Raw genomic sequence first — 13,254 nt, 5'->3', positions numbered from 1 at the left:
CTGTATCAAAGATAAGGTGACCATATGTGTGAACCCACTTTAAATACAAAGATACAAATATATTAAAAGTAAACAAAAGGATGGAAAAGGAACCCTAAAAGCTGGTGTGACAGTATCATACAAAGTGGACTTTAGAACAAAGACTTGACAAAGAGCTACATTTTACCATGATACGGGATCAATTCATGAAGAAGACGTAATTGTAAACATTTATATACTTAGTAACAGATCTTCCAAATATACGAAGCAAAAACTGACAACTGAAAGGAGAAATAAATCCACAATTATGGTTGGAGTTTTCAACACTCCCCTCTGAATAATTACTAGAACAACTTGCAGAAGATTTCTTAGGATATAGAGGACTTGAATAACACTACCAGCCAACTTGACCTAATTGACCTGTATGCCCTACCAACAGCAGCATACACATTCTTTCCAAGCGCATTTGGAAAAATTACCAAAGTAAACCATATGCTGAGCTACAAAACAATTCTTAGTAAATGTAAAAGCATTGAAACTATGTAGAATATGTTATCTGATAGAATTAAATTAGAAAATCATCTCTGGAAAATCCCTAAATGTTTAGGAATTAAACAAGACTTCTAAATATTCCAATTGGTCAAAAAATCACAAGGGAAATTAGAAAGTAAGTTAAACTGAATGAAAATGAGAACACGACATATCAAAACTTGTGTGATGCAGTTAAAACAGAGTTTAGAGGGAAATTTGTAACTTTAAATGCATACATACACACACAAAAGAAAGTTTAAAAGTAATAACATTAGTTTCCATCATATTAAAGCAAGAAAAAGAGCAAATTAAACTCAAAGTAATTAGAAGGAAAGAAATAGTAAAGGTGAGAATGCTAATCAGTGAATTATAAATAAACAGTAGAGAAAGTCAATGAAACCAAAAGCTGGCTCTTTGAAAAGATCAATAAAGTTGATAAAACTAGCTATTCTGAACAAGGAAATAAGAGAACATAAATTACCAATATTAGAAATGAAATAAGAGTACCATCACAAATCCCATAGATATTAAAAGCATATTAAAGGAATAAATAACTTTGTGCCAATAAATGTGATAGTTGAGGTGAACAGGAAAAATTCAAATATTCTGCATAGACTTAAAAATCTTTAACAAAACATGTACAAATTGAACCTAACAAAACTCTAAAGGATAATACATTAAAACCAAGTAGGGTTTATTCCGGAAATTCTAGGTTTGATATTAGAAAACCAATCAGTGTAATTCACCATATTGTAAAATAGAGGAAAAAAACTAAAGTCGAGGACTTGCTAAAGATTTCAAGACTTAGTATAAAGCTCCAGTAATTAAGACAATGTGATATTGGCTTGAGGGTAGAATGGAGAGACCAAAATAGTTACATAGGAGTATTACTTGATTTTTGACAAAGATGACAATCTGTTTTTTCAACAGATTGTGCTGAAACACGCTGTATAGGGGGGAAAGAATCTTGACCTTACCTCACACCATACATAAAAATTAATTCCAAGTGTATCACAGATCAAACTGTAAAAGATAAAATTCCAAACTTTCTAGAATACTACTTGGGAGAAAATCTTCATGACCTTGTGATCAGCAAGGATTTTTTCAGGACACAAACAGCGGTTACTGTACAGAAAAATTTGTTTAATTGGATTTAAACTTCTGCTCTTTGAAAGATGCCATTAAGAAAATGAAAAGATTGGTTGCAGGGTGAAATATTCTCAAACATATTCTATCAGAATATTAAGAAAACCATACAACTCAAGATAACCCAATTTTTAAGAACTGACAAGAGATTTGAACAGACACTTCAACAGAAGATACGTTAATTCCAATAAGCACATGAAAAGATGCTTAACATCATTAGGTATCAGAAAAATACAAATTAAAATCACAGTGAGATACAACTAACACCCACTAGAATTGCTAAAGTTAAAAAGCCCTTTAATACCAAATGTTAGATGTGGAAGAGCTTGAATTCATACATTTTGGGGACTGCAAAATGATTCAGCCGCTTTGGAAAACTGTTTGGCAATTACCATAAGACCACCAGTTCTATTTCTACTTACTTAAGAGAAATGAAAACATATTTCCACAGAGACCTGTACACAGATTTTCTTAGCAGCTTTATTTGTAACAACAAAATCTGGAAAGAGCCAAATGTGTCAACAGGTGAGTGGGTAGATAAATTGTAATATGTTCATACAGTGGAATATTACTCAGCAATATAGATGGATGACCTGTTGAAATACACAAAACACATTAATGACTCAAAAATGTTGTGCTGTAAAGGAAACCAGACACAAAATATTACATATAGTATGATTATTTATATCCAGTATTAGGAAACATCTCATTTACAGTGATAGAAAGCTAATCTGGTTGCTGGGGGCCACAAGTAGGGATTGACTAGGAAGGGTACATTTTTGCGATTTTGTAACATATCTCAATAAAGTTTATTAAAAATAAATAAAGGAATACTCCTTTTGTAGAAGGTGGAACAGTATATTCTGATTTTATACCCTGTTATTTGCAGATGACTTTGTCAGAGACTTTTAAATCTTTATGCTTTATTGTGTGGTATAGTTTTCCTTAAAGTCTATTACTAAATGAGGTTCAGTTCTTGTCTTAATAGAACTTAAGATATAGTACAGAGTAGGGAACAAAGCTTTGGAGCCAGGCAGATACACATGTACATACAGCTAGGAGTGAGTATGAATACAGACATGTTCTTTCGTCTCCCTGAGCCACATATGCATAAACTATAGGTAAGTAATAATGCCTGTCTCTTAGAGTGGTTGTAATGGTTAAATGAAAACCTATGTAAAGTACCCAGCTGAAGTACTTTGCACATAGTAGGCGTTAAAAGGATAATAAGGGAATAGTAAGAATAGTGTTAACCCAACATAGTTAAGTTACCTATATTGCATTTTCAAATAGCCCTCTTGAAGTTTAGTTAGAATGCAGGAGTTTGCCACCTTTTCCCATTTAGAAATACTTTCAGAAATGTCTTTGGGTTTGAGGCAGTAGAAAAAAAAGAAATCTAGGTAAAACTTTCTCCAGCATGCTCTATATGCTAGTTCTCTGCTGAACATTCTTGTGCATTTCACCTGCTTGCTTTAGATTCATGCCATTTCTCCAGTTATGAATGCCCTCCGAACTTTCCATCTCTTCAAATCTTATCCATGCTACTTGCATAGTGATTTGTCCAAGACCGATCTCTTATGTGGCATTCCTCAGCTCCCTCTATATTCTGATTACTTGCATATCTTTACTGGTTATTTGGCACTTGTCTGCTGACTTTATTGATAGTTTACCTTTTCAAATGCCTTATGTCTCTTTCCCCTCATGGCAGGGACAAGGTTTAATTAAACATTTTTATACTAGCTAACAACCAAAGTGATTAAGACTTGTATAATTTGAAGTCAGGTCTGGATTTGAATTCTAGCTTGTCGCTTACTAGTTGTGTGATTGAAGGCGAATTACTTAACATCTCCAAGCCTCAGTTTTCTCATCTGTGAAATGGAAATAACAGTGCCTACTTCATTATTTTAAAGATTAAATGAGACAGTGTGGAAAGTACCTGACACATTTTGACATTAAATTAGTTACTGTTGGGCTTCCCTGGTGGCGCAGTGGTTGAGAGTCCGCCTGCCGATGCAGGGGACATGGGTTCGTGCCCCGGTCCAGGAAGATCCCACATGCCGCGGAGCGGCTAGGCCCGTGAGCCATGGCCACTGAGCCTGCACGTCTGGAGCCTGTGCTCTGCAACGGGAGAGGCCACAACAGTGAGAGGCCTGCGTACCGCAAAAAAAAAAAGAAAAAAAAATTAGTTACTATCTTGGTTGATTGATTGATATTAATTTTTGACTTCAGTTTCCAGGAATATGGATCTACAGGAGCAGCCCATGCTGATAGTGAATATGAGAGAAGAATGATGTCTGTATATAATCATGTCTTGGAGGAGGTGGAATCACTCAATCGGAAATATACCCCTGTTTCTTATATGGCAAGTCACATTTGTTTTATTGAGTTTTATTATGTGGAAGTGAGTTTTTATCTGTCTCTGGCACTTACTGTGTGTGACTTCAACACATTAACCTCTCTGTGACTGTTTCCTCTGTGCCTGTTTTTTGTTTGTTTGTTTGTTTGTTTTCTTTTGCGGTACATGGGCCTCTCACTGTTGTGGCCTCTCCCGTTGTGGAGCACAGGCTCAGCGGCCATGGCCCACGGGCCCAGCCGCTCCGCGGCGTGTGAGATCCTCCCAGACTGAGGCACGAACCCGTGTCCCCTGCATCAGCAGGCGGACTCTCAACCACTGCGCCACCAGGGAAGCCCCCCTCTGTGCCTGTTTTGTAACAGGGTTAGTACAGTACCTACATCATAGTATTGTTGTGAGGATGAAATGAGATAATCCGTGAAAGCACTTAGCACATCTGTAGCTGCTACATAGTCACACTAACATGTCAACTCTGCTCTACCAGAATGCAGATAAAACTTTTTTTCCCCTTTTTTAACAATTTAACTAAAGTTGCAATTGTTCTCAACCTTGGCTACACATTAGGATCACTTTGGAAGCTATTTTAAAAAAAAACATCAATATCCAGGCCCCACCCAGGCCAGTTATCTTTGAATCTCTGCGAGGCCCAGACCTTAGTATTTTTAAAAGCTCCCAGGTGATTCTGTCATGCCACCAGGGTTGAAAACTATTGGCCAATTAAAATAGAAAGAACTGGGCTTATTTTCTGACTATCAGTAAATCAGTTCCTGCCAGGTGATGCTACTGCTGTCCTTTAATACTCGTGTCCACTTAGCCTACTGAATCTGCTACCTTTGGCACTGTTGAACATCTGCTGTTTATCCCCTGACTTCCCAGTCGCAGGACAGACTGACACTCTCACCCAGATTTCCTCCTCCCTGTCTGGCCATTCTCCAGTGTTGTATTGAGTTTAGGTTCCTATAACAAAATAGACATAGTGGCTTAAACAACAGACATTTCTTACAATTCTAGAGGCTGGGAAGTCCAGACTCAGGGTGCCAACCAGTTTGTTTTGTGGTGTGGGGTCTCTCGCTGGCTTGCCAGCTGCTGCTTTCTCGCTGTGTCCTCACGTGTTGGAGAGAGAGGGCCTCTCTTCTCTCCTTTCTCTTCTAAGGGCACTGATCCCATCACAGGGATCCCACCCTCATGTCCTCATCTAAACTTAATGACCTCCCAAAGGCCCTCCTCCAAATATCAACACATTGGGAGTTAGGGCTTCAACATGTGAATTTAGAGACGACAGCACGTTCAGTGCATAGCACTGTCTTTGAACTTTACACCTTGGAGAGTTTCTCTTGCCCTGCCTACACCTTGGATACTGGTATTTCCTGTAGCTCTCTTCTGCCTCCTGCTGTTCTCATTCTGAGCTCACCATTTATCAGGTGTTCTAGAAGAAATTGACAGGATGTGTCATTAAAGAGTTAAATTAGATTTTAAGGTTAGATACTTTCATTTGCACACTGCTTTCCATGTAAGATTGTCAATACATATTTGCTGAATTGAAATGACACAGGTAGCTGTTTGATACTGAGATTGGTTGCTAAGGAAGATTGTAAAGATTATCTTTGTAGGAAGTAGACATATTTATGTGAGACATTGATTAAATTATTTACATGTATTTCCTCTAAGCTCCACCCTAGGAAATTAAATAGATGCCAGATAGTACCTTGAGTTTGATAGAGTTCAATCCACTGCGTCTCATGGAAAGAATGGGAATTTTCTGCCCAGTAGGTACGCAATACAGAGAAAAGAGCCCTAGGCTAGCCCTAGCCCTAGCCCTAGAAAAGAGCCCTCTGCCACTCAGCAGGCGTGATTTTAGACAAATTTCTAATACCCTTTTCTATGATATGGAAAAATATCTACCTCGTAGGGTTTTTTGAAGTTTAAATGGAATAATGCCTAATGCCTGGCACAGTGCCTGGCCTGGCATATAAGGAGTGGTTAATAAATGTTGATTCCCTTTTCCCCCTTTCCAAATTGTATTTTATAGATTTGATACTTTCTGAACCCAAAATTCAGTTTAACAAGTATTTATTGAATCCTGTGAATAGAAAAATGACAAAGAGGCTCTTCCCTCAAGTTGTCCATAGTCTGATAAGAAAGATTTTGTAAACAAATACAATACAATATATGTGCAATAATAGAGGTCTGCACAAAGTAGAGTTGTAGCACAAAAGAGAAAGTAATTCATGTCAAAGGATAGGGGAAATGGGGTGAGGGTGCACATCAGAGAGAAGAGGTATTTGCATATGAGTTTTTCAGGCAGATAAGGAGGTATAGAGAATTTCAGGCAGGGAACAACATGTTCAAAAGCAGAGGCAAGAGGACTTCCCTGGTGGCACAGTGGTTAAGAATCCACCTGCCAAAGCGGGGGCATGGGTTCGAGCCCTGGTCCAGGAAGATCCCACATGCTGCAGAGCAACTAAGCCCATGCACCACGGCTACTGGGCCTGCGCTCTAGAGCCCGCGAGCTACAACTCCTGAGCCTACGTTCCACAACTACTGGAGCCCGCAAACCTAGAGCCCATGCTCCTCAACAAGAGAAGCCACTTCAATGAGAAGACCGCGTACCGCAACGAAGAGTAATCCCCACTTGCCGCAATTAGAGAAAGCCCGCGTGCAGCAACGAAGATCCAACGCAGCCATAAATAAATAAATAAATAAATTTATTTTAAAAAAAGCGGAGGCATGAAATAGCATGATGTCTTCTGGGAACAGTGTGTTATTGCTGCAGCATAATGTGCAGGCTCAGGACTAGAGAGGTCAGTGGAGGCCAGATGACAAAAGGCTTTTAACACAGTCTTAAGGAGTTTGGACTTTATCCCATAGACAATGGGGGCACTCTTTAGGAATTTTAAATGGGTGTGGGAGAGAAGTGGTTAAGCTAAGACTGTACACTATTGTTATGTAGAAACAGAACAGGTAATGGCCTGGAAGCCATGAAATTAAAGGAAAGAAGAGTGGTTACAAGACTTCTGCAGTAATCCAAGGCAGGGGCCAAATTGATAAAGTGGGAGCAAGAATGAGAAGAACAGATACATAAGAAAGATTATTTAGGTGTGATATTTTCAAGGCTTGGTTTTGGTTTTTTGTTTGTTTTTTGTTTTCTTTAAATTAGATGTGAGAGGATGGAGACATGACCTCTGGGTTTCCAGCTTAGGTGACCAGGTGCACAAATGGTTGATCCTTGACTGAGACAGAATACAGAGGGATAGTGGAAGAAGGTGGTTTCATTTTTAAACATGTTAAACATTGGCAGTTAGATAATAGGTTTGGTGTCAGAAGGAGACAGGCTGGAATGCATGTAAAGTTGAGGTGTCATGAGCATATAGATTCTTAAAGTCCTGGGAGTGAAGAAAACTGCCTGTGAAGAACAAACGGACTGAGAAGACAAACGGACTAAGGAGAGCATCAACACTGAAGGAACATACAAAGGAAGAGAATCTTAGGAAAGAAGATGGAGCAGGGAAGAATCAGAAGTGAGGGCAGGGGCCGTTAAGTGGAATTTCATGGAAGAAGAGCGTTATCAGGTGCCACAGAAGTGTCAAAAAATACAAAGGCTGAAAAGTATTCGGTTTGGCAATGAAGGGAGTATTCATGATGGGATAGTCCTCTTACCGGTTTACTAATCATGATAATGTGATTTCACATTTCCAGACTGGTACTTTGATAGTAATCTGCAACTAACATATGTGTTGAAGTGTGCCCAAGGGGCTAGTGGTCTCAGAGGCAGTCCTGCTTTCCCAGTGGGGAATTGCAAAATCCGCATCTATTCTTTTAAAAGGGAAAATGGTACCTTTTTGCCCTGGAACAGCCTGAGGTCACTTGTGGTCCTCTAACTCCATTCTTTAAAGATGTTTCTCTCCTTAAATACTGTTGTGGCATCAAAGGTTCCACCACAAGTAGGATGTCCGGGCAAACGCATCTCAGATCCCTTGTGGCAAGAAGATGAATAGTGCCGTTTTAGCAGTTAAACCTGAGTAGACCCAGTGTCTCTAAATCCGTGTTGTGGTAATCTCAAGTAATAGACCTGGCATTTATATTAGGAGTCTGTCAGGCACAGAATGTTCAGTAATCTGAAACCAGTGAGGAATGGATTCTTCTGGCTTTTAGCCTTAATGTCCTACTTTTTAAAAATGTTTATAGCAGAGGCACTAGGTGGTACCCTGCTTGGAAGCAGGAACTTAAAAGGACAGACAGCACTGTACAGTGGAATAGTTTTCAGCCTGTGGCATTTTGGGGGCCACTGAGAGAGGAGTAGACTGAGGAGGGGATGGTAGACCAAGCAGGAATGGTTCTGGGTCACCCAAAGTTACAGGTGTTCCGGTACTATAATTTTTTTTTTCTATTAAGTTTGCAAATCATTGGTGAAGTAAAACAAAATCACTGAGTGACCTAGTCAGGTGACCTAGGTTCCAGTCCCAGCTTGTTCCATTAGTTGTCTGGGTGACCTGTGTCATCAGCAAAATTGAGGGTTAGACTGGGTGATCTTTAAAATAGCTTTGATGGTATCACAGGTGTATACTTATCTCCAAACTGATTAAGTAGTATGCATTAAATATGTCCAGCTTTTTGCATGTCAGTGGTACCTCAAGAAAGTAGCTGAAAATAAACAAATAAATAAATAAAATCTTTGAATTCTTAAATTCTGATTCTATGACCCCTTTCACTAAGAGTAGAAAGATTCATTAGAGTAGTTCTATTCCTCTGCAGTTAAGCTGGGATTTTCAAAACTCAGTTAAATTTGAAATAGATTTTAGAAAGAAGGTGTTTTATTTAAGTTTCAGCGATCTATAGAGTTGGACTATATGGTAATCTGTAATCTGAATTCCAGTAAGTTTCCACCATTGCTCTATCTCTGGAGGCTCATGGCCCCATGAACAGGGAGGCCACCTGGTAGAGATGGGATGAAGAATGAGGCAGTTCCAAGCCAAGGTTCCACAGGGATTTGGACTCGAGCCTCAAATGTCAATATTTTGCTCTGATTTTTTACCATATACCTGCTCTTTATCATATTTTGTCACGTGATAGTTACTTTATACTTTAGTATCTAAAATAACTATATATCTAGTAGCTCTAAGCTCTATAGAAACGCAGACTGCACACTGCTTGGTCTTGAGGAGTGTGGGTTTTCTCTGTCATTTTTTATTGAATATATTTCAGAATAAAGTAAAAGTCTGTAATTGTCCTCCTTGGCATGAGTGATTTGATAAATGTATATAGTTCCTGAGTGTTATGTCTCTTAACCTGATTGGTGTGTACTTTTGTAGTAATTTTATGAGCGTTTGTAGTTTTTACACTTCTTCCTGAAAGTAACTATTTGTTGATGACATTTGGAAGTTTATTTTCATTTGGTTTTTCTTTTTTTTCCCCAGCATACAGCATGTCTCTGCAATGCCATCATTTCTTTGCTGAAAGTTCCTCTTTCATTTCAGAGATATTTTTTCCAGAAACTGCAGTCTACCAGCATCAAGGTAATATAGGAAGAACAATCAGGTTTAATATAGTTTAATACCTTCTTCTGAAGATTGTAGGGGGCATAGCTCTGCTTCAGGATCTTACCTTTGGTTTAGACAGAACTTATACTCTTCAGTTGTAAGCCTTTCCTCCCTTCAACAAGTGATTTGGGAGTTAAACCCTCTCCTCTTCTTTCTTTCCTCATAGTGCCAAATGCAGTGGGACAGGCATTTGGGTACCTTGAGCTCTGTCCCTGTCTTCAAGAATGAGTTGGGTGCTGTTCATCATAGTAGCCCACAGGGATCTTGAGCTGAATCCATGTCTGATCAAACTATTTAAACCCAACTTGGAATGAATCAGGTCCAGTAAAACATCACCAGCCCTATCTCCAAAGCACTTTTGTCTACAAATAACAAATTTTGAGAAGCTGGGCAATGAGTAGAGTCAGTATTTTAAAATATTTAAGCCACTCAAAATTCAAAAGCTATTTTGATTCAAAGAATGAAATTGAAAAAAAAAAAAATGAAATTGTTGGGAAAGGGGGGAAATTGTCATTTGTAAGAGATTCCCTGGATTATCCCGATCAGTAAATGTCTTCAGTGCACTTTTGCATCCATTTGAATGTTTTTGATTACAAATAATAGAGCATTCCATTTGAAAATGATCTGAATAACAAGGAAAATTGATTATATAGATAAGAAGTCCTAAGATAAGATGTCTCCAGGGTTCAGTGGCTCAACAACATTATCAGAAAGACCCAATTTCTTCCGTGTTTTTATTTAAGCAAGATTTGAGCTTTCTTTAATTAAAGGGTATTTAGGATTCTTAATATGTTTTTAAAGAAAAACTGAGAAGTTAAAAATGTCATTTGGTTTATTTGTGGAAATTGACTTTTATACCATGCTGACTTGATAGCATATGTAATCCTAGAATTCTAGATTCATTTACATTTGAATTTAGTTTATTTAAAATTACCTAAGACCATAGAGACAGCAGCTGGACATGAAAATTTATATAGTGCATTTCCATACTAGAGTTGGTTCATTGTCAAAGAAATGCCCCACCTCAGAAATTGGGAGAACAGTGCCCTTGCTATTCTCTAATCCTCTGTTCCCCTCAAACAGAACTGGGGCTGGGGGTTTAAAAAAAAAAAAAAAAAACAGTGGTATTTAAAAGGAGGCATTAGGGATAAGGAACCCTTGACTTTAAAGGTACATCTGTCTGGTTGTCCCAGCACGGTCAGGTCATTGCAGGTGTGTGTGTGTGTGTGTCTGTGTGTGTATGTATCTGTGTGTATGTATGTGTGCCTGTGTGTGTACAAGTAATGTTTTAATCTATAATCAACAATTAGCACAGACATGCTTGTTGGAAGGAAGCTTGCTTTTGGTTGTTAGCATTTATTTTAATGTTGGCTTTCCAGCTTGCCCTGTCACCATCCCCCCGGAACCCTGCTGAACCCATTGCTGTCCAGAATAACCAGCAACTGGCGCTGAAGGTAGAGGGAGTGGTCCAGCACGGATCTAAACCAGGGCTCTTCCGCAAAATTCAGTCTGTCTGTCTGAATGTTTCTTCCACACTGCAGAGTAAATCTGGACAAGACTACAAGGTAATTTAGAAAAGAGGCAGAGTTGTGATGCAGGTTTTATCAACTCATTGATGGAAGTTTTCCAGTCTTTTTCATGGTTAAGCAGATTGTAGTTATACCTCCCAAGGGATCAGATGGACATAAGTTAAAAGTACGTATTAGGGTGTAAGGGGGCTGATAAACAACACTTCTCTTTTCCCTGCCCGAATCAGTTGATAGACAAAGTATCCAGGCAGGCAGAGATCAAAATATGAGTGTCACTACTGTTAGAGCTGGGGAGAAACCTAGCTCAGGTGCCTGGCAGCAAGGACTGCCTAGCCTTGTGGCTCTGAATTGAGTTTTCCCACCAGCCTCCGCCAGTATACACAGAGCCTGCCCCTATAAAACTGGGAGGAGCAGTACCCTGAAGCCCAAGAAGAAGGGAGAGAGAAGGTGCTTAGCTCCCCAGGCCCAGTCCCCACCTCACAACTTACCAATCAGTAGGATGCACCTTCTCCCCTAGAGACCAGTACTGTTCATCTAATGAAAGGTCCCTCCACATGGAGGGAAGCATCAGGAATGGGGAATAACTTCTCCCTAACCCCCGACCCCAAAAGAACACATCTATTTATTTTTCCTTTGTTTTAAGTAAATTTTAGCATGTTCCAAAAAAAGTATACTATATTGGGCTTTCCTGGTGGCACAGTGGTTGAGAGTCCGCCTGCCGATGCAGGGGACACGGGTTCGTGCCCCGGTCCGGGAGGATCCCGCATGCCCCGGAGCGGCTGGGCCCGTGAGCCATGGCCGCTGAGCCTGCGCGTCCAGAGCCTGTGCTCCGCAACGGGAGAGGCCACAACAGTGAGAGGCCTGCGTACCGCAAAAAAAAAAGAAAAAAAAGTATACTATATTGACATACAGTGATCAGATGAAGTAAAATCTTTCGTTAAGGGTTTAACCCTAGAAATTTGCTACTTTGAGAAATCATGAGGTAGGTTAACCAAAATCACGCTTGCTTTGTTAGCCAAAGCTAAGATTCTGAATCTGTGCCTGTGAAACACCAATGTTCCAAATGTAGAATGTTCCTTTCTTTAGACATCTCTTTCTAGTCCCTTGGTGGTTTATTCACAGTAAATGGAACAAGTGAACAAGTGCACAGTTGTATGAACAGAGTTGTTTAAATGTCCAAATTGGTTATGTCTGTGTTTATTTGTGGGCACCCTTGAACTGAGGTCCAGAGCAAGGAAAGGGGTATCAGTAAAGATATAAAATGAGAGCATTTTATTTTCTTTGGTGGTTTTAGGCTAAAAGGCCAAGGGAAGGTCTGGTTTAAGCCGTTACTACTTTCCTTACTTTGGTAACTTTCTCTCTCTCTCCGGGGCTCTGTACCCACTCTGAAAAGGCTCAGGCTTCATTCTCTCCCTCTCTTTTGACTTCGAGGGCACAAAGCATGGCACCTTATGTAGCCACCCAGTAGATATTTGGTGAATAATGAAAAAAATCATTTACTGTATTTAGTACAACTCTCTTATGTTTCAATGATCTCTCTTGTCACAGAAGATCATAAGGAGAACTTACATAGCTTATCCTTGTCTGCAGCTCTCTGCTCATTTTGAGTTTGAAAGAACGGTAACCATGATTCTCTTTGTTCTTGTATATAGTGATTTTTACTGTTTTTAAAAAAAAATTCAAGTCGAGAAGTACTACTGGTCTTCTCATTGTTGACTTACCTCTCAAGAGGCACTGGTTAAAGTCAAGAAGCTGACGTAATAAGCCAGGTAGTACATGATTGCTTTGTAATGTTACTTGCAGTGAGTTTGCAACTTAAAATGCATCATGCGTTCAGAGTGATCAGGTTGCCTACTAGGCCTATTTCTGGTCCTTTTAAGGAAGTTCTAGTTTGGTGTGCATATTCTTTACGGAAATAAAAATCCTACAGAAGTTGAATGTGCAAACAAAAAACAAAAAAGGACTTATAAATAATTTTAAGATCTTGAATTTGTGGTGACTTCATTTCATTAATGTTACAGATCGGTGTCTCTGGAAAGCTGACCTCATGATAACTGCTTGTTGAGACACGAAGCTTCAGGGCACATTTATATAATTAATTACACAACAGAAATACACACATAAACATAGAGCAATCTAATCAAATATTCATTCTGAATACCTGTATATGCATTCTTAG

The 13,254-nt window shown here is 39.2% G+C and overlaps 1 protein-coding gene across 1 annotated transcript in view; it reads left to right on the top strand.

Annotated features, from left to right (window-relative positions):
• The window catches only part of INTS7 (integrator complex subunit 7), a 92,431-nt gene that overhangs the window by 76,398 nt on the left and 2,779 nt on the right, over positions 1-13,254 (top strand). The window contains exons 17-19 of the mRNA XM_060130983.1: positions 3,886-4,018; positions 9,424-9,522; positions 10,926-11,111. Of these exons, the coding sequence (XP_059986966.1) occupies positions 3,886-4,018; positions 9,424-9,522; positions 10,926-11,111 (418 nt within the window). The remainder of the gene's footprint in view (positions 1-3,885; positions 4,019-9,423; positions 9,523-10,925; positions 11,112-13,254) is intronic.

This window comes from Lagenorhynchus albirostris, chromosome 2 (genome assembly GCF_949774975.1).
Source record: "Lagenorhynchus albirostris chromosome 2, mLagAlb1.1, whole genome shotgun sequence".
NCBI lineage: Eukaryota > Metazoa > Chordata > Mammalia > Artiodactyla > Delphinidae > Lagenorhynchus > Lagenorhynchus albirostris.
The sequence above is the reverse complement of the archived record's forward strand: the minus strand, read 5'-3'. Positions and strand labels throughout refer to the sequence as shown.